Below are 23753 nucleotides of genomic sequence, written 5' to 3'. Positions count from 1 at the left end.
ATATCAGGGCGCCATTTTCACTTAAAAATGTGCATGTGGCTTTAAAAGGTATGGAAAGCACTTTCACTGCAGATATGTGTGTGAACTCACCCCTTTAACCCAGAGGTTCACAACAATGGATGCATTTTTAAGTCATAATATATATTCAGAGACCATGCACTCATTTATTGTAATATGAATGACACACCACAGAGGGACTTTTGTTGTCTTGTTGTGCTGTCGTCATGTTGATGCCCAGACCAGGCCACACAAAATGTTGCCCTAAACCACAGGACTATTTTGAGCGATGATGCAAAATGACCCCTGGTCATGATTTGTCATCGATTTAACAATGACAAAAAAAAAACCTTGATTCCAAGAATGTCCTCTGGCTGAAAATTAGACAATAATTGGTCATAGGGACTTACTGATAATGAAATCACTCGCCATATTACCCATTTCAGGAGTGATTACCAAAACCGGCATTTTATCTTTGGGCAAATTCCAAGTGCTTTCAGTTCCTGTATGCATAGTTAAGACGCACAAGTGTTTCCCTTCTTTTAATTATACAATAATTTAATTATTGCATATTTACTGTATTAAAGTTTATATATTTCTTAAATAATTAGTAATATTGAGTAAGCAAGTATGACATTCTAGTAACTACAGGACTGTGCCAAAGTCTTCGGGACATAAGCCAGACTAAAGCAATAGGAATATATATATATTTTTTGCTTTCAGACTTCTTCTTGATGCCCCAGCCATCGCATGTACTTGTTCAAATCCACCTACAGTAAATTTACTTAGTATAAGATACATAGGTTTTACCATACCCCCTACTTTTAAGCTGTGCAGAATGGGTTTGAGTAAGAGTGATAAATGCTGGCTGATAAGAGCTGCACACAGAAGGGTACATTTGTACATGCACTTTGAAGCTGCCCTCTTCTGAAGCTGCTCAATCTGTTTTGAGCAGATTCTAAAAAAAAAAAATAGGTCAATGGGCTAGCTGTAATATCCAATGATTGCCTAGACTTTGGTAGTTTAGCCCCTTTTATCCCCCAACAAACAAATGTCTCATGTGATAAACTCACTCTTATCATCATAGGCATCACCACAGCTGCTGGAATAATCCTAATACACTGGAAGAGGGACCCTTTCTTTAATACAGTCCATCCACAATCCATTAGTTAAAATAGGAATGGGATAGGTACAGTGGACTATATTCTACTTGTAACTCTCAATGAGAGAATGCCATATTGTTCTTGTTAGCCTTCAGAAGGATGCTCTGTACTCACTGTTCGTACTGTATGTTTATTGTATGCGAATTGTTATGCATGTGAGTTGAAGAACCATGGATTTTTATTTTTGTTAGCTTGGGAAGCAAGAAATATTTGAATTACAAAAAAGTCCACCAACAGCAGCACTGAACTCAACTGACCTGCCCTTTAACTATTTTAATTCATTATTTAACCGAAACACTGAACAAACAAACCAGATATTGGATGATAATTGACAATGATACTGGGGAATCACAACTAGCCACATTAATATTATCATAATTAGTGTTTTTTTAATTAGTAAAGTCTTTTTACTGCCACTCAAAAACTTCTTTAGGAGTAAACAAAAACCTTCTTAACTTTCAACAGATGTCTAAATAAAATAATTTATTCTAAATCATTTTGAAGCATTTCCATTGGTCCATCCATTGTGCCATTTGTGCATGTTCAAACAAGGTAAAGAACAGCTGTCAAATTCAAATAATGTCAAAAAATAGCAAAAATGGAGATACAAGGTTTTTGTGCCACAATAGTGACAATATATACATATATGCATATACAAGTGACAAGGGGACCTGGGTTGAAGAATTACCAATTGCAAAAATCTGCAGCTGACATTCTGCAAATTTACTAAATAGTTGCGGAGACTTCTGAAACACAAGCAGCAGCCCAAACCAGAACAGCCAGTAAATCCAACGTAATGTCTCCTTTGACACATCAAAAGAATTTACTCTGACCTTTTATCAAATGATGAGATTATTCCAACTGTAAACTAATGACCAGAATTCCAGGCTTACTTTGTTCCTGAATCCTAATTAAGAGCAACATAAAGGTCACTGATTACATGCTTCCACGTCTTAATAATGTCGTAAGGCCAGAACTCATTATAGCTAAGTGTAAACGATATGGGTATGCAAAAATAATCTACCATTGCGTGACATCACCCAAGAATTCCTGAGTGGCGGAAAGCCGTGATGGATTCCAGCGCCGGTCTGTGCACGCTCAGGTGCAGTTCGACTAGATTCCAGCCGGAGCGGGCTGAGGTTAAACCAGGTTCGCTAATGAAGTGGAACAGGCCGCCAAGATCAAAACGTGGGCTGTGTTTAACGGTTGTGACATTCCTATTTGTACGACTATGTGCAGGGGAACTCCCGTAATTGGTTAAGAGGGGTTTTTTTTTAGCTTAGTGCCAAAAAGGGTACAGAATTCTCACTAAATGCTTTAGAGGGTAAAGAAGTTTTAAATTATAAGTAGCTTGTTTATCTTATCTTGTCTTATTAATTATTTAACACTTATTGTCAACATTTGATAGCAAGAGCTGTTGTTTTTGTGCACTGGGATTTCCCAAAAAATCCCAAAACTAGTTCTGGCATCCTGTTTCCATTTCTGTTTAAGTACGCTTTCTTTCCACAGGCACCTTATGAACAAGGCCTTTCGGGCTACTACGCACATAGACAGTTGGTTACTTCCTGGTATGTTCTGGTGTTGAGAAAGAACCATGGGAGAATGTCCAGAAATTCACCTTCATCTGGTTCATTCACACACGTACACCCACACTTTCCAAACAGATGGTGAGCCAGGATAGCTGGATGGCTGTAAAACAAGCCTGTTTTCTTTGTGCACCTCCACTCAGCACACAATGTCTATCAGATTCCAGCTCACTAGCAAGGTGTGGCAAAACCCAGTTAGACACCTCAGAACTCAGAGCCGTTTCTGAAGTTATATCTAAAGTTGGCTATATCATCAATCAGCCATAACATTAGTACCACTAGGACAGTGAAAAGCACTGATCATCTTCATCTACGGTGGCATCTTAAGGGGTGGGATATATTTGGCAGCATGTTAACAGTCAGTTCTTGAAGGTGATGTTATTAAAAGCAAACATGGACAAGTGTAAGGATCAGAGCCACTTTGATGAGGGCCAAACTGTGATGGCTAGACAACTGGGTCAGAACATCTCCAAAACATCAGGCAGGTCCTGCAGGGTTTTTGCAGGCATGCAGTGGTCAGTACCTAACAAACATAGTCCAAAAAAGAACAGCTGTGAAAGACCCTGAACCAGCAACAGGGTCATGGGCACCTAAGGCTCGTTAATACTCACCTCACAACAGGACTTAAAGGATCTGCTGCTAACATCTTGGTGCCAGATACCACAGGATGGGTGGACCTACTTAATATTTGGCAGGCAGATGTTATGGCTGATGTTCTATTGCCATGTGAAAACCTCATTTCTTTCTTATTTCACTTATTTATTTACTAAACAAAACCTGAGAGCAACCTAAAAATGACATGTGATAAGCAGAAGATTAACCAGCTTAATTCAACACCAATAAACCCAGCCCAAAGCAAAATGATGAAGTTAGATTAAAACCTCATAAAAACGTCTGAAACACTTTTGACAGTCTGCCCTTTACATCGTGTGACAATGGACCAATGCAAATGGTCCAAAATGACCGGACAAGCATGGTAAATAAATAAAATTAATTTAAATTGTTGCATAAATGTAGCTTTAACCTCTTTAAAGGTCTGAAAGTGTTATTACAAGCTTCTGAGTAATACAGCTGTGCTTTTCTGGGTTAAGGAGTTAATTTTATTAAGATTAAAAGTGTGTCTTATAGGAAGTCACTGTGTTAAAGGTTTCTTAAGATACTGCCACCTGAATTTGAATTCCTGAATCACATGTTCTGCTGTGTGAACCGCCTGTTTCCTTCCGTCAGCCAGCAGGTGTCTGCCACACATCCTCTGCACCGGCCAAACAAACAACATCCTTTACATTTCCATTCGGAAACTCAGACAAATTCTATCAAAACCACACTGTAAAAACTGCAATGCTTATTACTCACTAAGGCCTTCTGTAAGGACTTCTGTACATTATAACTGGTGGGGCTTTTCTCTGGGAACTTTCGGCCCAACAGTGGTCCGTAGGCTTTTTAAGGGGTTAAAGTGTTTTTCATGTTTGAATCGATGTAACGGAAATATTTCTTTCACTCGCTTTGAAAACCATTACTGTGCTCAAAATGTTCCAGCATTAAATAAAAATACAAATTCTCAGTCAAAGTAATCATCTGCATATTACACACATCTAAATGAAGCAGCATGTTTTAAATGATATATCCATATCTCGACCTGTAGACCTGTGTATTCTCTAAGACCCAGCCTTTCATTACAAACAAGCACACAGAAACTGGCATGGCTGTGTGGGTGCCTAAAGAGAGGCAGAAGAATGGGATTACAGTAACTGTCAGTTGTGTCTGGGTGTGGCCTTCTGAGTCAACTGCTACAATGAGCAGTAATTACTGGATTTCACACTGACAGGCAGACAGCTGTAAATTGTGGATTTTGGGGGTACATTTGCCCACATGCCTGAAAAAAATAGTCAAATAATTTTCCTTTAATGGAATAATGAATAAGATGATGAGTTCAATATGGATTAAAGGATTTTACTGTATTGCACAGTGAGCATTTCACAGGTTTTAAAGTTGGAGTTGAAGTTATTAAAAAGTTAAGCATTATTATAAACCTACTGACAACATTTGAACGATTCAGAGAGCAGATTCTGGAACACGGATTCAAACCTAAGCCCAGGAGGCTTCAGTCCCAGAGCATGAACAAGATTATCGCCATTTGGACTGTAAAATTTATTTACCATAGGTAGGTAGTAATTAGCTATATTTATTCAGTCACATGTACTTAAGTGACATTTTCATAGATTTTTACTTATTTATTTATTATTATTATTATTATTATTATTATTATTTAGCATTACTTAATGCATGTGTGAGGAAAGTGATCTACTTTTTTATGGGTTTACTATTTTTGACTAACCTTTTATTTGAGTAATATTATATTAATCTACATTTTAGAACAACATATTTAGTGTTTAATTGAATCATGTTACACTGGTCATAGCACCTGAACTACTTTACAACTACTTTACATCTGTTTTGTTCTGATTTTCACTCATATCTTGATAATATTGTATTCTAGCCACCTCTGTTTACATCATCCTAAAAACATAATTTCACCAAAGTAACAACTCTGTGTTTAGGCTGCTCTTCCTATCTCGAAACCAACATGACTGTATACTGAAACTTAAAGCTACGCTATACGTCCAAATGTTTGAAAAACTGCATTCCTTGACTGCTTTTAGCTACTTTAAGTTGCCCCTACTGCTGACACAGATGTGGACACACACACAAGCTGTGCACACACACAGCTTGTCTGGCAGCTGTAGAGAGGCCCTGTCAATAGAATAGGACTCTCTAAAGCAGATAAACATGAACCTAATGGCATTATGCCTGATGCCTAGACTAGGGCTTGAGGGGTATAACGGCCTCCAGCACTGAGCTAGGCGTTGGGGGTGAGGTAGGGCGCTGATAATCCACAGTAAAGACAGTTACTCCAACAAAAGCAGGATAAACTCTGTAGTAATACCCTTGAAACAAATGAATTGGGCAGGTGTCCTAATACTTTAGTCCGTAACGTTTAGATCTCACTTAAAACCTTGATTTTCAGAAGTTTACTTTTTTTTAATACAGTATGGAAGCTACTTCTAGGCTTTAGACTATAATGTAGGCCCAAAAGGTTACAAAAAGCAGCTGTTATGCAGTACAGGAGATAATAGTGTATGTACAGAAGTAAGAGTGAATGAAAAGCTATACCCTCTCTTTTCCTGAATTTGTTCAAATGTTATTTGGTAAAACCTATATTCTAATAATAACTCACCCACAATTATTGAATCACTCCACTACATATAACAATACTTAAATATTATATCAAATTCATATTTACAGTCTATAAAAAGCAGCCTGAAGTGGGTTTTTTATTTAACAGTACAATGGTTGGGGAGAACAGAGCTGGGATGTGTTTTTGTTATATTTGACGCCAGACCCCGTTGCCCCGTGGCAATTGTTATTTTACACCTAATCACACACAATGGGATGAAACCCCCCACCACACAAATCCATTACGATTGACACTCACTCTGTTCTCATATTACTTCTGTGCCAAAACAATGAGCTTGGTGACTATTAATATTGAATGACTTTAAAACCCAGAGCTTGCTTTGGAGAAGGCGTGGAATCATTTCCTTAACTTCTATTGTTCTGAGGTTCTGTTCACAATGAGAAACTGTTACCAGGACACCGAGTTTCCAGGCAACGGGGAGCTGTTTACTTTGCTCTGGTTAGTTTGTTCATACTGTTTGTAACTCTGCCTCAGTGCCTTCGGCGTATGGGCTGACTGCACAACAGCAAGCTGGCAGCCTATCGTTCCTCAACAGCCAGTTTAGATGCACTGATTCTTTCACTGAGGTAAAAAAAAAACACCTTTTCTTTATTGTTCAGATTAGATATCAGCTGAGAATCTGCACTGTACCTTCTCTACCTTGGTTTGGCTGGTCCAAGACTGATTATGAAGAGTTTACACTAGATAAAGAGGACAACCTTAGAGCATTTTTAGAACAGTCCACTTTATGGGAATGATTTTTTATTTATTTTTCATATTTCATGTTAAAAGCTTGGGCAGCCCCAAGACCCTTTTTAACATAGTTACTCAACACATCAATCCAATCAATCCAATTAAAAAGGTTACTTATTCTACAAGCATTTGCAGTTAATCTTCTGTTTTGTTCTATTTTATACACTGTGTATATTTTTTTGCTGTCACACAAAACCTTGCATCTCTAAAATGGTAACTTTACAGGCAAGGGGAAAAAAAAAATTCTTAACCTTCAATGCCACTCAATGTAAAGTACAGTGTACAGGACAACTGCCATTCAAATTAGGTAAAAAAGTGAAAAAACACACAAATTGGAGCTACTGTGCCTTTAACACATATGTAAATAACCTCCATTCTGAATGGTTGTCCTGCACAGATGCACTGTTCCCCATTCTAAAAGCTTTCCCAGCTAAAACACATGCAAATGACTTGGGGTAGGGGAACGGATGGTGCATTTTAAACCTCCAATGTCTTTAAACTCCTTCAGAGAAGTCAGAAAATTCAGTTTTCCATGTTAACGGCCCTTCAAGATTAGAAATTAAGTCTCTGCGGTAAACAGTTCCTGATACTTTGGCCTATTTTGGTGAAAGCACGCCTCTAGTTTAACACCCCAGTAATCACAGCAAAGATGTGTAGACTTCTGCACTCATGCAGCTTGCTGTGTTGCCGGCCTCCGCGCAGGTCAGTCACAGGTGGGCAGGCCCTGATGACACGGTGGATGGAAAATCCTCGTTACACTCCAGCAATCTAGGTCAGCGGCAGTGATGTCATCATCCAGCTGGGGAGAGCCCGCTCGGAGGAGTGAGGAGTTTCTTGCGGGACAGCTGCAGGGTGAAGAGCGTGTCGGTGGAGATGCTAAAGACAGTATGAAGAAGCGGGAGGAGGTTGAGGCTGAAATGCAAGGGGGGAAGGAGGTGGAGGTGGAGGGTGTAGGTGAAGATAAACAGCAGAACAGGAACGAGACACACAGGAGAAGGCGGAATGCTCAAGGGATGAATGGAGAACATGTGACCCAGGCAGATGGAGCTGCACCAGGTGTGTATATGTGTATATGTATATGCGTGTGTACGGGTGAGGGGAAAGACTTTCATTAACTCTGGCTCTAGATCTACACTATTCATTACAGCAGACTGCCCAGGCCATATGTTAATTAATCTCCTGAGATACACACTGGACTTGCTGAGAATGGGTTTACAATTGGGGGGCATTTAATGGAGCCAGTAGCAGAGGGGATATGGCCAATGTTGTGCTTTAATGAGAGGAGGCCTTCTTTGTGAATAACACCCAGCTCTGTGTCTGTCCTTAATAATGTAAAACCTGATTAAAGGGTTAGCTCTGAATCGACCCCAAGTGTGCATGAGTTTGACTGGCTACAGAGGACTGCTGAGATTAATTAAACACCTTGTTGGATCAAGGTCCTCTTTGACACTGTTAATCCCCTCTGCCATGATCTAATCCACTCTTATAGGATAATATTCAACAATTCCTACAGGTCTGGTGCCCTATAGCTATGGTCTAGTGTCAGAGAATGCTTTTAGCGTTTCCCTTGCTTGAAGACTCCATTTAATTGAACTCAGAAGTTAAATGCTTTAATAACACTTTAATGAAAACACAACCGTGCTTTATCTTTTTGCATGTATGACCGGTCAGACGTCTGTGTGGTCCAGCATAACCTGGTCGTGAACAAGAGGTCAAGTACAAAGCAGCAGAAAGGGACAGTGCAGGTGCACCATCCTCAGAGGAACAGGGATGGAGACCAGAAGTGTCCAGAAGAGCCACGGGGACCTGGACCCTTCTTCTTTTTTGGAGGTGGAAACGGGGCCTCCATGTGAGTGGTTGAGACTGACCAGCCCTGGCTCACGAGGGTGATTATTTCTAAAATTCCACACTTCACAGAGGTCATCTGATGTAAGCTTTGCCACACAGGTGCACAAATGTATCCTTAAAGGATTGTTAAGGAAAGGAAACGAAGCATTTTAGAGGCTTTCTGTTTCAATTGGCATATATCTAAGTGCTTTGGATCATACCCCAGCTGTATGCGATTACTCTTGTTATTACAATCACAGGCTTCTGCCATCTCGTGTGGTCCCACACAAAGGCATGTCGAGTTTAAAGTTTTCTTTTTTTTTGTTTGATGTATGATTAAACATTGTTTAAGCTCATACAATCCATAAATGAGAACTATAGGTCAAAAATAGCTCATTATTAATATATTACTTTAGTGATGTCACATCAACAATATCCGCCTATTCCGTTTGCAGCAGTTCAGCTCCACCTATTCACACTAAGGTTATTAGGAGTGCCTCAGTCTGGCACAATATAGGGCAGCCAATCAGAACCTAGCTCATTTACATATACCAGTCGCTAAGCATCAAAACAGCATCAAAATAAATGTTTAATTAATAACAGGTTTATTTAATTACCATTTAATTGTTTATTTAATTTAAAAGCCATGCCGCTTTGCCACCCGTGGCTGGAGTGGGCACAATTGCCGTGCTCTCCTTAAGTGGGTACATGGTGCTCTCGCCCATCATCACTCTTAAAGCGATATTGGCCGCAAAGGCATCTGTTAGTTGAAGGCGGACTCTCTGCTGTCCTTCAAGTGTGTCGGCTGCCTGGCAATATCGTATCAGCATCTTCACATTTATTGGAGGACATGTATTAAGGTCTTACACTCCTAGTGTCTGGGGCATTGCTAGTGCTGGGAGGAATTTCACGCAGGTTGGTTATGGATGGCGGTAATAAACTATGAGGAAAGACAGAAAAAAAACATGGTGAATGGACCAACAGAAATGCTCTACAATTACTTTTTTATATTGGTTTCCATTAAAAGTTAATGAGTTTTTTTCTACCCCTGTAAAGTTGCCTATTTGGAGACATGAGGTTTTTGCGTGACTGCGACATTTAAAAAAGAATTTTATAAAAATTCATTACAAGAACAATTTTGGGCTCTTCAAGAGGTCAAGAAACGTGTCCACAATATTCAAGTGCAATATTAATTTTTTTATATGTTCAGAGTCATTCCATACTGCGAAAGCAGAGGCTGGCAGCGTATTCATAACAAGACTCGAGAGGACTACAAACTAAAGTGGTGTGAACTTAAAGCTCCATGCACTTACTACAGCTTCAGAGCAGGTGATTCTACAGAAACACTGAATTTAACAGCACACTTACTCCACTTGTGTTTTATTTCGGCTGTTTCAAAAACCTCTTTTTGTTATTCAAGGAGAACAGCTGGTGTACCAGATCCCAAACAACAAAGTCCTGACCACTAAAATAGGCCTCCTCAACAGTCTACGAGAGTACGAGAGGGTCAGCAGCAAGACCAATCCCAGACCCTTCAGGTCAACACCACACACCATAGATATTTTATTAATAATAGCTTTATAACATTCATATCGGAGAGATGTTAAATTTTGAGCTTTTTGAACTTGGACAAATTCTGAAAGGAACTGGTATGTGTTTTGTAGGAGGATGAAGATGGACGAGTTTTTCCCAGAGACATTCCGCATGGATGTGAAAGATGAGAGGGAAGCTTTCTTTGCTCAGCAAGAAGGTAAATGGGAATTTTGCTGTTATGTGGAGTTATGAAATAACTGAATTTTGGGAGGAGGAACATGCCTGAAGCCACTTCTTCCTAATCTAACGTCCTTTAAATTCCATCTCTACCTTGCTCACGTGTCTATGACAAGTCTGTACAACCCTCCACCACCCCATCACCCCCCCCCCCCTTTAACCCTGTCATCTATCATTCATGGCTACACACATGGAGGGGGGGGCTTTCTAACACAAAGAAAAGGCCATCCGAATCGAGTTCTCCCTCTCTTCTTCCTTTTTCTGTAAATTAACCAATAATACAACATTTTATGACAGGTCAAAGAACGTCCTGGTGGTCTCTCTCTAAAATATCAGACAGTGACTTTGTTAAGTCAAATCAGGCCAGTGTTCCTTTGTTTGTATCATGCATTCTGTCCCTGGTTTTTAGAACTACATGCCGCCAGAGAGAACATGTGGATCTGCAAGCCAACAGGCCTGAACCAGGGGCGAGGTATTTTCCTTCTACGGACCTTGGAAGACATCACAGCTTTCAGAGACAGGATGGAGAAAAAAAACATCCTAATGAACGGGAAGAGTCCTTTTCGTATGCCACAAGCTCAGATTGCTCAACGGTTCGTACAGTGAAGAACCTCTACTTGAAGAACTGTCTTGCTATATTCAGTTTATATGTTCATATATAAATTGAAGTTTCAGCTTTCCCAGGGTACTGGGACCAGTCCAAAAAAGGGATCAAACCCAGCTTGCCAAATAAATTTTGACTCTAATTTTTTTAATTTAAGGTCATCCGCTTACTTAAAGAAATCCACAACCTATCAGAGGCTGTATTTTAACTCAGAGACTACAGAAGAGCTATTAAAATCAGCATTTTGGGAGAGGTGGGACAGTGGGAAATGTATTAAATGTCAGTCACAGTGTTGTTGTTTTTTTTATACTCACAAGGTATTACAGGACGTGGTGTTCTTCAGATATGTCCGTTAGCACAGTTAGAGCACTGTGTAAATCTGCAGGGTCAAAACAATCCCTGAACACGGACACTGTCCATGTGTGCTAATGACATGTAATTCTTTATTAGCAAGCTAAGAATGTCTCTTTTCAAAGGTAGACGCAGTCAGGTTTTATTAAAAATGCCAAATGCACTTTCAGCCTTTCTAGCTTTTAGATCTGACATATTAGATCCTTGTTTTTATTATTTTTTAGGTACATCCAGAACCCCTTGCTCCTCAAAGGCAAAAAATTTGATGTAAGATCATACCTACTTATCGCCTGCACCACACCATACGTGGTGTTCTTTCGCCATGGTTACGTTCGACTGACATGTGACCTTTACGACCTCAACTCCTACAACCTCACTGCACACTTGACCAACCAAGTAAGTCTTTCCTTTTTTAACATGATATATTCTGTGCCACTGAGACATCCTCACTCACTGAGACATTTCTTAATGCAGTACATGCAGAAGAAGAACCCACTGTACAGCGTGCTGAAGGAAGAAACAGTCTGGTCCATGGAGCGCTTCAATGACTACGTTAATGAGAAGTTCATGGAGACCAAGGGTCTACCGAGAGACTGGGTTTTGGGTGTTTTTGCAGTGAGTTTTATTCTGTACACTAGTAATGTTTGGAAAGCAGTTAAATCAGGTTTCTGTTTAGCTACAATGCCTAATCCTCAACCAGGTAGTGTGTATATTGCTGCTGTCTAATAAAAACCATGTATCTCCATTTTTTGTTTTCTACATGGTTTTAAAGCCTGTAGCTGCTTTGTTCACTGTGTAGATAATTCTAGATGAATGGACCAATAGAAATGCTCTAAATTATTTGGAATAAACTCTTATTTTGCATTGACATTGACTATTCAAAGTTAAGGACAGTTTTGCCCTCTCCTGTAATGTCACCATTTTGGAGGTACATGGTTTTCATTGAACAGCGACATTATGTGCATACACCAGTGTGTAGAATGTTACATTTGAGCACATATTGAGCACAGCAGCTAGATAGCTGCTTTCATTAATACTCAAATGACAATTAGGCCCTATTAGGATTGGATTAACAATAAAATCACCAGAGGTTGAGCGGGTTTAGTTAGTACATAATCACATTCACAACAGCTGTTTTAAACAATTAACAATTTTACTTCATGTTTTTGTTTCAGGTTTTGTTTAGCACATTTAGAAAGGCTTTAATATCCTTAGACCTTAGATCAATACATGGGCTTAGAGACTAAATATAGCAAGCAACAGCGGCCCCAACCTTTTTGTTGTTATCTTGACTTAGTTTTTTACATTTTGGTTTTCAGTTTCAGTTTAGTTTCAGACAGCTGTAAAGACTATTCACAGTTTTGATTTAGAGTTGTTTCTGCTCTGAAAGGGAAGAGCTTTACTTCAGCTTTCATTTAGTTTCAGTTTTGTTTTTAATGCTATTGTGAATTCTGGCACAAACTAGGTCACCTTTAAAGTGAACTTGTCATTTCCTTCCGTTTAGTTTAGCCTGTTTTAGCTGCACTAAACAGCAACATCAGTGGAACATGTTCAGCTAGACTGCAAACTGGGAGTAGTCTACATAGTCCACTTAACAGTATGTTAAAATTCTAATTACCAAATCTTAAAAAGACTTTTTTTCTCATTTTGCAGTGGAAACTATTTAGTGTAGTGTACTCTTGATATAAGAAAAAAAAAATAATTTCACTTAAATGCGGGGTGGAGAGTGTTAAATAGCATGTAAAATAGCTTTAGTTACAGAAAAATAGCTTAGGCTTACGTTTTTGATGTACTCAACTGTGTGACATACCTGCCAGTGGACCTGTATGGTACAACCTTTGTACAAGGTAAATCATTCACAACAAATGTAGAAAACATTGATATTTGATCTTGGTATACATTAATAACTCTACATCCTGCCAATGTCCTGCCTGTGCATGCTGGTATAACTAGAGATAGCTATAGCAGCCTAAACCCCATATTCAAGTCCTGCTATGTTTGTAAAATAAGCAATTAAAAGTTATATTAGAATAATTTACAGAGGAACTTCTTAGTAAATCCAGGATCCAATGTCAGCACAGGGTGTTAGTTCCTAATATTCCCATTTTATCCTTTCCTGGGCTTTTATTTTTTTATTATTATTAACTAAACATTACGGCCTAAAATGTTGTCTAAAAATGAATAAATGCAAAATATTTCCTCACTAATTCACTTCAGTAGATGTCACAATATATCACAATGTTATCAGGCAACAACCTTGTATTTCCATATTTTAACATATTATAAATCTGGAAGTTGTTCTTCATATTGTCCATATTGTGTATTCTTTATCATTTTGTGATTACTTAACCAATAGAAATGCTCAAAAATGACTTGGAATAAAATAGCTCAATATTTAAAAACATTTTACATTGACTTCCATTCAGTTAGGAAGATAGAGCATAATATTTCACTGTATATAAGGTCTTAGCAGTACAGTTTAAGGGGACATAAATATATCTATGAATGTTGAAAATATTTTTATATAAAAAATGTTTCTTTTAAAATAAGCTTCCAGTTAAAAAGACTATAGGCTAAGGTCCAAGCAACACTGGTAAATATTAAATGAATTGTGTGTGTGTGTGTGTGTTTGTGTGTTTGCTTTCACAGAAGCGAATGCAGCAGATTATGACACAGTGCTTTCTGGCTGTCAAAGCTAAGCTGCAGTGTAAACTGGGTTACTTTGATCTGATTGGCTGCGACTTCTTGATTGATGAGGACTTCAAGGTGGGAAACTATATTTAAACAACACCGCACAGGCTAATCATTTCTGTAAGTGTGTGTGTGAATGTGTGTGTGAGAGGGAAAGTGTGAATACGCAAGGCAGCCTGCACGCCAGTGTGTGTTTTCTGTGTTAACCTCACTGGGGGTTTGCCAGCAGGCTTTAGCGAGACAGAGGGGATTAGTCAAAATGATCATTAAACTGGAATATGAAGTGTTACAAATGTCTCTCTGTAACAACTGTTGTTTTCTTATATCGTAATCTCCGTTCCTTCAAGTCAGTTAGGTTCTGCAGATATCTGAATAATTCTCACAGAAACCTCATGTTCTGAACCACAACTCCTCCCTACGGTGCATCCTAAAGTTTACCCTGTCAAGCAGTTGCCAGGCAACCCGCGTACTTGCAGCAGTAAACATGCGGTCCCCAGGCTGAAGATAACAGCTTACTGGCTCATTATGCATTCATGTGTGTTCCAATCAACAAATTACTGTCTGAGCAGAGAGCTTCAGCCATTGAAACACAGCAGGTGGCCTGATGAATCTGTATTCTGACCATTTTAAAGGAACAGGATGGTGAAGAAGCTCATTTTTTGCAGATGACAGCATGTCATCCAGTGTCAGAAAACACATTAGCAGGCCTATTATAGATGACTTAACTGGTTGAGGTGGTTTTAAGCAAGTGTGCGATGATTTAAGCATGTGGTGTGGACAATGCTAACTGGAATTTATTGACCCGTTGTATTGATAATCAGATTAGCGGTAGCTCAAGTATGATTAAAGAATCTAAAGAAGAGGCAGTCCGACACCAAGCATGTCTTGGCTAATCAAATATATTTGGGGCATGGGAGCAACTGGGCATACAGTGGCACACAAAGGTTTGGGCACCCCTGGTGAAAATTTATGAAAAATAAATGATGACCTGATTTCCAAAAGGCATAAACTTATGTTTTAAGGAGTATTATTTTTTTATTATTTTATTATTTTTACAGTTTCAAAAAAAAAAAAAAAAAAAAAAAAAAAAGCTCAAAGCAAAAGTTTGGGCACCCTGTATTATGGTCACTGACAGCCGCTTTAATAGTATACTAAGCATCTTAGTAGTCTTTCTATTCTTGTTTGGGGTATTTTCCCCTAGTCATCTTTTCTACAGGCTTCTAGTTCTGTAAGATTCTTGGGCTGTCTGTCAGGCACTGCTCTTTTGAGGTCTATCCACAGATTTCTGACGATGTTTAGGTCAGAGGACAGTGAGGTCGATGGTCACGGTCATGTTCAAAATTATTATCCCGCTGTAGGCATGGGACATCAACTTTTTAGTAGACAGTGTGATGTTTGCTTCCAGAATTTGCTGGATGTTGCATGATCGATCCACCCCGGTGCTTAACGCTGGAGAGTGTTTTTTTCATGAAATTTTGCAATTCTGAAATTCACTTTTTATTTGGCTAATTGGAGCCAAAAAGATCAATTTTAACCTCCTCAGTCCAAAATGCATCAGACTTGTTTAGATGTTGTGATGTTGTGGTGAGGACACAGGAAATGCTTTCTTCTGATGATTCTAATGTAAAGGTAATACTTGTGCAGATGATGCTTCTAGACCTCAACTAGACCTCCACTGTTTCTATGAACTGACATTTATTTAACTTTATGCCCTTTGAAGATCAGTATTTACAGTATAAGCATTTTGATGAGGGGTAAACTATTTCTTTAACAGGTAATTCCAACAGCTGCTGTCTAATTCATTTGCTGCTATACAAAAAAACTGATGGTGATAGTACCCACGAGTCATGATATCCACAACACAAATATAGCCATTTTATTCACTTTCCAAAACCACAAGTGAACCTACACATGTCTGAGTTTCATATAAAATTATGAAATGTTGATATGCAATTTGTTGTCTTTGGATACTGATTTGCCATTCAGTGTCCTAAGGCCATGTTTACTCTGAATCTTCCATGACTATTGTTGAATAATATTGCACACAAATATTTCAGACAAGCTTCCCGTTGCTGTTTTCAGCCCTAAAACATGTACTGCACATACAGCTGCAGAAACCCCTAAAGCCAGTGTTGAAATCTGTGTGTGGATAGAATGTCACCAGTCTGGCGGTGTTTAACTGTATCTGACCCAAACTTAAATATTTGTAGAGTGTGTAAAACTAACTCCTTTTAACACCACTAACCGGATACTGCTCAAGAGAGCCCATAACTCAGCCCAGTACAGTGAGTATCAGACATAGCAGAGCTAGCACAGACACCCAACCACTTTTAGCTGCAGAGTTCTGCACAGGAATCCACAGCAGCTAGTGCTCGGAGTTACAGCATTTTATACAGCGTATTAAATGTGGTTGATTCCAAATAGAAGGGATAGTGCACACATTACAAAAGCCATGCACGGTGATGTATTTCCAAGTTTGCCTGAAATGGTTAACATGGGGCCCATCTGCGATTGGCTGAACGTACTGGAAATTGAATGGAGATTGATATCAGCCCCCTAAAACCACTGATTTGTCCATCTCTATTTAGAGATATGAATTGCTTTGAAGGTCTGGCTCCCGTCACTACCATTGTAAACAATTCTGACGTTGTAAGTTTCTACAGTACAGAGCATTTCACTCTGAATGACATTCTTAATGTCTTGAATCATTAACCACTAAATTATGCAGAAATCCTAAACATTCTGGAACTGGAATTAACCCATACAGTGCTGGGATGCACAGGGCTTAAACAGAGGTCTTTATCTGTGTGCAGAAAGGAAAAGCAAAATTATAGAAATACATACATAATGTCATAACCAGAGGTAAACACATCTGTCTGTGAACTAATTCATGATGCATCACTATATGACATAAATGCATGATTAATACAATGGATAGAGAAGTTAGGCAGTACATTCAGCGCAGTAAGTTTGCCTACTTCACCAATTACCTCATGTTTCTAATTGTTAACGAAATCAGAATGCGAGCATTCTGCGATGGGACATCAACTTTTTAGTAGACAGTGTGATGTTTGCTTCCAGAATTTGCTGGATGTTGCATGATCGATCCACCCCGGTGCTTAATGCTGGAGAGTGTTTTTTTCATGAAATTCTGCAATTCTGAAATTCACTTTTTATTTGGCTAATTGGAGCCAAAAAGATCAATTTTAACCTCCTCAGTCCAAAATGCATCAGACTTGTTTAGATGTTGTGATGAGGACACATGAAATGCTTTCTTCTGATGATTCTAATGTAAAGGTAATATTTGTGCAGATGATGCTTCTAGACCTTAATGAAATCAGAATGCGAGCAGGAGGATCATAAATCTGTAAATCATAATTTACAGATTTACAAAATGGCATTTTATATCAGAATAGTAAGGTAAGGATGCCATCTAATGGTTAGAACCTGATTAATAAACAATCGAATGATCAACCATATCTTATTATGTACTGAATAATGCAGAACAATAACAGAAACAGCATGCCTTTTGCCCTACTGTGTGAAATCATGCTACCCGCTTACTTGGTTTCTAGAGAAAGCTTGCTTGTAGGCCTATTAAATTCTTAGCACTCTGTTGTGTGCAGGTCTGGCTGCTTGAAATGAACTGCAACCCCGCCCTTCATACTAACTGTGAAGTGCTAAAGGACGTCATCCCAAGGACAGTCACTGAAACCCTGGGTAAGGCCAAACCCACACTCTATTATTTAAAAAGAAAGGCTCAAAAGGGGTTGTTTGGAGGGGTCGGAAGAGGAGAACCTTTTAATGGATGGTTCTTTAAAGAACCAGTGTTGTACATGACACACGAAGAAGAACCTTTTTAATGCCATAAGCATTTCAATGCACAAATGTCTGTCCTTGTATGCTATGCAATGAAATAAATATGTCCCTTCAACTCTAAACCTGGAGGACTGCAGCACGGTTTGAGGATTTCCTTGCTCAAACACACCTACTAAACCTGTTAAGTAACAGATGTGTTAAACCAGGTGTGTTGAAGCAGGAATTTGGCAGAAATTAGATACTGGCCTAACAGGACATGAGTTGAAGAGCCTTGATGTTAGGGTTGTATACCAATTAGGAGGTTTTCCTAGAAGTGTACATCCCAGACAAAAATCATATAGGAACCTTTAAGCCTAGAATCGTTTAAATGCCTTTATTCTTAACATCATACGTCCAAGTTAAGAAGTCAAGAAGGGTGAGGGAGGTAAGGCTAATATAAGGCAGCACACAGTTAATAGAGTGAGTGTGAGAGGGTGCAAATGTGTGTGAGCAGATGTGATGCATGTATACCATGTATATGTGAAATTGCACTTGTGGTTTTTATCATTCTTTGCAACTTGACCACACCCAAGTCTTGCCGCTATGGGCTTCACAGCATAACAGCATTTCTTTGTTCTTTTCTTAGACCTTGCCTTCGAGATCTTCAGTAAATCCCGCTGTGGGCTGAAGCTGTTGCCTCTGAGCAGCCAGAAAGACTTTGTACTGCTGTACTGTGGTGAGAGTGCAGGCATACCTCCCTCGAAGCAAAGGAGCAGAACAGCAGGCTGCCTCAGGACGGCCCACACCAAGAGCAGGGCTGCTTCAAAGAAAACAGATAAAACTACTATGGCAGCAAATGGAAATCATTTAGCCAATCAGAGCACTGGGTCCACACGTTGCTCTGAAATCACAACCAGTCATTTTGTATCTTCCCCATTAGCCAATACTTCCTCTTCCAGTTCATGGGCTTCAACTTCTGAGGAGCCAGTCGAGCCAAAACAGCCTTCAGTCAATGAGAAATCTGTCACAAATACCTCAGAAACCCAAGTCAACCATAATGTGCCTTTCTCAGTATGCCCCTCCCACATCACCTCCTCAGGCTCCACCCCACCTGGTATCAGTGCCATTTCATGTTCACAACAGCTTGCTGAGCCTCAGTCTAAGCAGCTCTCAGGAAAAACAGCCATGACCCAAAAGAATCTCAGCGCTAAACCTGCAGAGATGACCCACAGTCGCCCGCGCCCTAGCAAAGCCAGTCGTGTGGAACTGCAGCTCAACAAGTGCACTTGGCAGCAGTCTGGAATGACCTCTGACCACAGAACGCCACCTGGGCCAGCAAGGTCTAAGAGTACCATCGTGTCTCTATCCACTCCTGCTCTGAGCGAAAGTTCAACCCTAAGCCGTGGGCTCAAGACTCGATCAGGCCAGGATGGATGGAGCGCTTACCTCAGGCCAGATGAGTTTGACTTGACCCAGACACTCTCTTGCCAGCCTTTACGCTCAGAGAAGTCAGAACTGTCCCCTTCTCTGTCCACAGAGAAGAGCTCACCAGTAAAGACTAAAGGTGGACATAAATGACATCATGCTGCTGTTTTGAGTCAGGTGATGTCAAAAGTAACTATGAGGTGCTCTCGCTATTAGAATATGCAATGAATGACTGTGAATGAAAGACTCAAAGATTTGAATAAAGCAATTTCAGATGCCTTATTTTATATTCTTTCAAGTCTTTGAGACCTAGAAAGGTCAAATTGGCTAGTATCCACCTTATTCCGGGTTTGAATTTTTGGTCCTTTCGTTTCTATTGATTTATGGTCATATCATATTAAAAGTGAATGCAGTCTGCACTAGGCTACTGATGTGGACACTGAGCATAAATGACCATAAAGTGGCTACCTATGCTAACCCAACATTCAAAGAGGTTATTTTTAACATATTTAGAGCTATTTAGAGCAGTGTTTCTCAACCCTGGTCTTGGAGGCACACTGCCCTGCACATTTTAGTGGATTCCCTGCCTTAACACACCCCTGCAACTCTGAAAGGGCTTGTTAAAGAGCTGATTATTTTCATCAGGTGGGTTGGGAGCAGGCAAAGCACTAAAATGTGCAGGGCAAGGTGCCCTCCAGGCCTTACTAGCTTTCCCACACAACACAGAAAATCTTGTTGTGTTGTGAGGCACCACATCCAAAGAAAAAAAGAGGATCTGCGACTGTGGTTGAAGGTGCTAAATTTATTACATCCACCCAAACCTCCACACGTCTGCTCTTACCATTTTTCCTCCACAAAATGGTAAGACATGTGACGTTTTGGGGGAAGTTTTAGATTTAGCGCCTTCAACCATAGACACAGGTCCTGTCCTTTAAAGGGCATCATATAATTCTATGACAACACTTCTGTTCATTTCCCTTTTCTCTAAATGATTATGACAAACTACTCATGCTGTATGTTTAAGAGCACTGTGCTTGTACTCAATCAGTAGATCTGCTGTCGCACCCGAGTTCTAACACAAAGTAAATAAAGATGGCCACCCTTATTGTTTCATTAAAAATAAGGTGGATATGGACAGTGCCTTCTTCTCTCTTGTCATGTGGTGAGAATGAAGGTACTACCAATTAAGTAAATCAGGTGATGTGCATCTCTGTAATGAGAAGGGGTGTGGTCTAATGACATCAACACCCTATATAAGGTGTGCTTAATTATTAGGCAACTTCCTTTCCTTTGGCAAAATGGGTCAGAAGAGAGATTTGACGGACTCTGAAAAGTCAAAAATTGTGAGATGTCTTGCAGAGGGATGCAGCAGTCTTGAAATTGCCAAACTTTTGAAGCATGATCACCGAACAATCAAGCGTTTCATGGCAAATAGCCAACAGGGTCGCAAGAAACGTGAGACGCCAGCAAGGTGGAGGTGGGGTACTGGTATGGGCTGGTATCATCTAGATGAACTTGTGGGACCTTTTCGGGTTGAGGATGGAGTGAAGCTCAACTCCCAGACCTACTGCCAGTTTCTGGAAGACACCTTCTTCAAGCAGTGGTACAGAAAGAAGTCGGTATCGTTCAAGAAAAACATGATTTCATGCAGGACAATACTCCATCACATGCATCCAAGTACTCCACAGCGTGGCTGGCCAGTAAGGGTCTAAAAGAAGAAAAAATGATGACATGGCCCCCTTGTTAACCTGATCTGAACCCCATAGAGAACCTGTGAGAGTACACCTCTCTGAACAGTGTCTGGGAGGCTGTGGTGTCTGCTGCACGCAATGTTGATCATAAACCGATCAAGCAACTGACAACTATGGATGGAAGGCTTTTGAGTGTCATCGTAAAGAAAGGTGGCTATATTGGTCACTGATTTGTTTTTGGTTTTGTTTTTGAATGTCAGAAATGTTTATTTCTGAATGTTGTGTTCTATTGGTTTACCTGGTGAAAATAAACAAGTGAGATGGGTATATATTTGTTTTTTATTTAGTTGCCTAATAATTCTGCACAGTAATAGTTACCTGCACAAACAGATATCCTCCTAAGATAGCCAAATAAAAAAAAACACTCCAACTTCCAAAAATATTAAGCTTTGATATTTATGATTCTTTTGGGTTGATTGAGAACATAGTTGTTCAATAATAAAAAATAATCCTCTCAAATACAACTTGCCTAATAATTCTGCACACACTGTAGTAAACTCCCCAGTACAAGAAAGTATACACCTAAGATGTGACTATGTTTAAAATGTTAAAGAATTTGCACAAAAACAAGTCTTGTTGCTAAGTTCTACCATGTCTTGGACTAGAAAGGCCAATGGAGGTGATAAAATCTACTTTTAATAGATTAGGGTGCAAGAACAGAGCAACCTTGTGGTACAACCTTATCGATCAAATGGCCAGTGACTGCATTTCCTCTTTCGCTAAGATTAAAAACAGACAAACATTATGAAGGATGAAGTGAAGAGACATGTGCATAAAGAAAGTCACATCCGACAGAAAAAGGGTGTGAATGTGAGCTGTGACTATGAACAAAGAAATTAAAACACAAATCAGAAATAAGAAACACAATTCACACCTATTGCACAGCACGGAATTCAACTTTTGCATTTACCCCATCTGTGGCAGCAAACATACCCACTCACACTATTAAAAAGGGCAGTGTGAACACACTACAGGAGCAGTGGGCAGCCACCTCAGAATCTGGAAGGGTATTGAGGGTTAGATGCATGGGTTAGGCTGAGGATAAGAATGTGCCGTTACTTCACTTTCACCGATTCCCCTTACTGCCAGTCCAGAGGATTGAACCAGCAACCATCTGGTCCCAAGCCTGCTCCCCTAAACTTTAGGCCATGGGCAGGAATCCAGAAAACATTTGATTAACAGCACAAATAGCACAAATAGTGCTAAAAATGCAAGAACCTTCTCTTTCACTGGAGTAAGAATGGACGTACAGGATATAACATGCTGCAGGATAACAGAAATATGCATGAACTAAGTGCTAGGAACTAGGTGCTCCCCCAAGTATAAGACGCAAAAAAGAGGAAAATAATGTCCATGCGTTTGTGGAGGAGAAACTTGGTAATGAGGTTTTGGTGAACAGACGCGTTGGGTGTTTGAGCTAATTTAGCTAAGAACCACTGTGTCCACCTCACTGGAGCTGCATAACCAAGTCATTTCTCTCGGTAAGAATGTTCTGGTGTTGGTTTCTCCTCCACAAAATGGTATAAGCAGGCGTTTGGATGTTTGGTTAGATGTTTTAGATTTAGCATCTTCAACCATAGACGCAGGTCCTCTTTTTTTCTAAATTCTAAAATGTGGGGTTTATATACGACTATAAGATAATAATGCTAATAATTCGAATAATTATGCACGGTTAGCTGCTGCACTGTTTCTTGTCTAAAAGGCCCAGAAATGTCTGTAAAGGTCACCAGTGTGAACTGAAAGTAACAGTGAACAACCAGATCTAACATCACTTTTTCCTGTTCCACCAAACAACATACATGGCAGCACAAGTAAAAATTCAGGTGAAAACCCAAGTACAAACACTTCCTCTGAGTTGCTGTACAATTATGACTATACTAGACTTTGAGATATGCACATTACACAAGTCTGTTTCAGAGTGTTCTCTGTTTTGTGCCATCTAATCCATTAGTAGTAGTCAGTGTCTGACCACAGCTGCACTGTCAGCTGGACATTTTTGATTCAACCTAAAGGTTTTGGGCTATTAACACACACACACACACACACACACACACACACATCGCATTCACGTTGTGGTTTTGTGTTGTGTGTGGAAACTAGGGGTGGAAAAAGTACAGAGAAAGTGTACTACTAAAGTGAAAGTATGAGTCCTTGTTACAATCTTACTCAATTAAAAGTATGGTGTCAAAAATATTCAAGCAAAAGTAAATAAACCTAAATATTTAAACATATTTAACTATATATATAAGTAAAAAAAAAATTTTCACAAAGACAGTTTAGCAGAGTTGTGGGCAGTATCATTTTACACTGATACATTTTTAGCTGGATGTTTTAAAGCAACTCTATGGAAAATTGGCATTTCTTGTTCCTGGGCCCCCCTACAGTCAGGAAGTGTAACTTGCGCTTTGAGCCACTACTAAAGGACATGTTTTTCTGGACGGGCTGAGTAATATCGAACGATCCATGGACATGAATATGACCAGGGTTAGGTGGCATTGTACAATTCTCACGAGCGTTATCTAGCCTGCTCCTCCAAAGTTACATGCTGCAGTTAGCAGTGTGTCAATGGCAGCAAGGCTATTCCCCCTATTACTGGTAAGTTACAATGATTTTGAAGCTGCTATCTATTTTCTGAAGCAGATACATTTTAAGATTAAAAAATGCTACATAGTAGTGCTGGGATTTCTACCTCGATTACAATCAATGAACGATTACGTAAGCTGCTCGAGCTGCTCGGTTGGCTCGGTGTTGGAGTTCTCTTCCATGATGTTTCCATGTCGCAGACTAGACCGGGCATAGTCA

At 39.7% G+C, this 23753-nt stretch overlaps 1 protein-coding gene across 1 annotated transcript; it reads left to right on the top strand.

The window, feature by feature from the left end:
- Positions 1 to 7519: 7519 nt before the first annotated feature.
- ttll10 (tubulin tyrosine ligase-like family, member 10) lies at positions 7520 to 19353 on the top strand. The gene is made up of 11 exons (XM_072697435.1): positions 7520 to 7790; positions 8406 to 8583; positions 9772 to 9890; positions 9982 to 10099; positions 10226 to 10311; positions 10741 to 10924; positions 11511 to 11682; positions 11761 to 11901; positions 13936 to 14052; positions 17604 to 17697; positions 18422 to 19353. Exons 1-11 carry the CDS (start codon positions 7520 to 7522, stop codon positions 19351 to 19353), a joined length of 2412 nt encoding a protein of 803 aa, XP_072553536.1.
- Positions 19354 to 23753: the final 4400 nt, after the last annotated feature.

This window comes from Salminus brasiliensis, chromosome 14 (assembly GCF_030463535.1).
Source record: "Salminus brasiliensis chromosome 14, fSalBra1.hap2, whole genome shotgun sequence".
NCBI classification, from domain to species: domain Eukaryota; kingdom Metazoa; phylum Chordata; class Actinopteri; order Characiformes; family Bryconidae; genus Salminus; species Salminus brasiliensis.
This window is presented reverse-complemented; position numbering and strand designations above follow the sequence as displayed.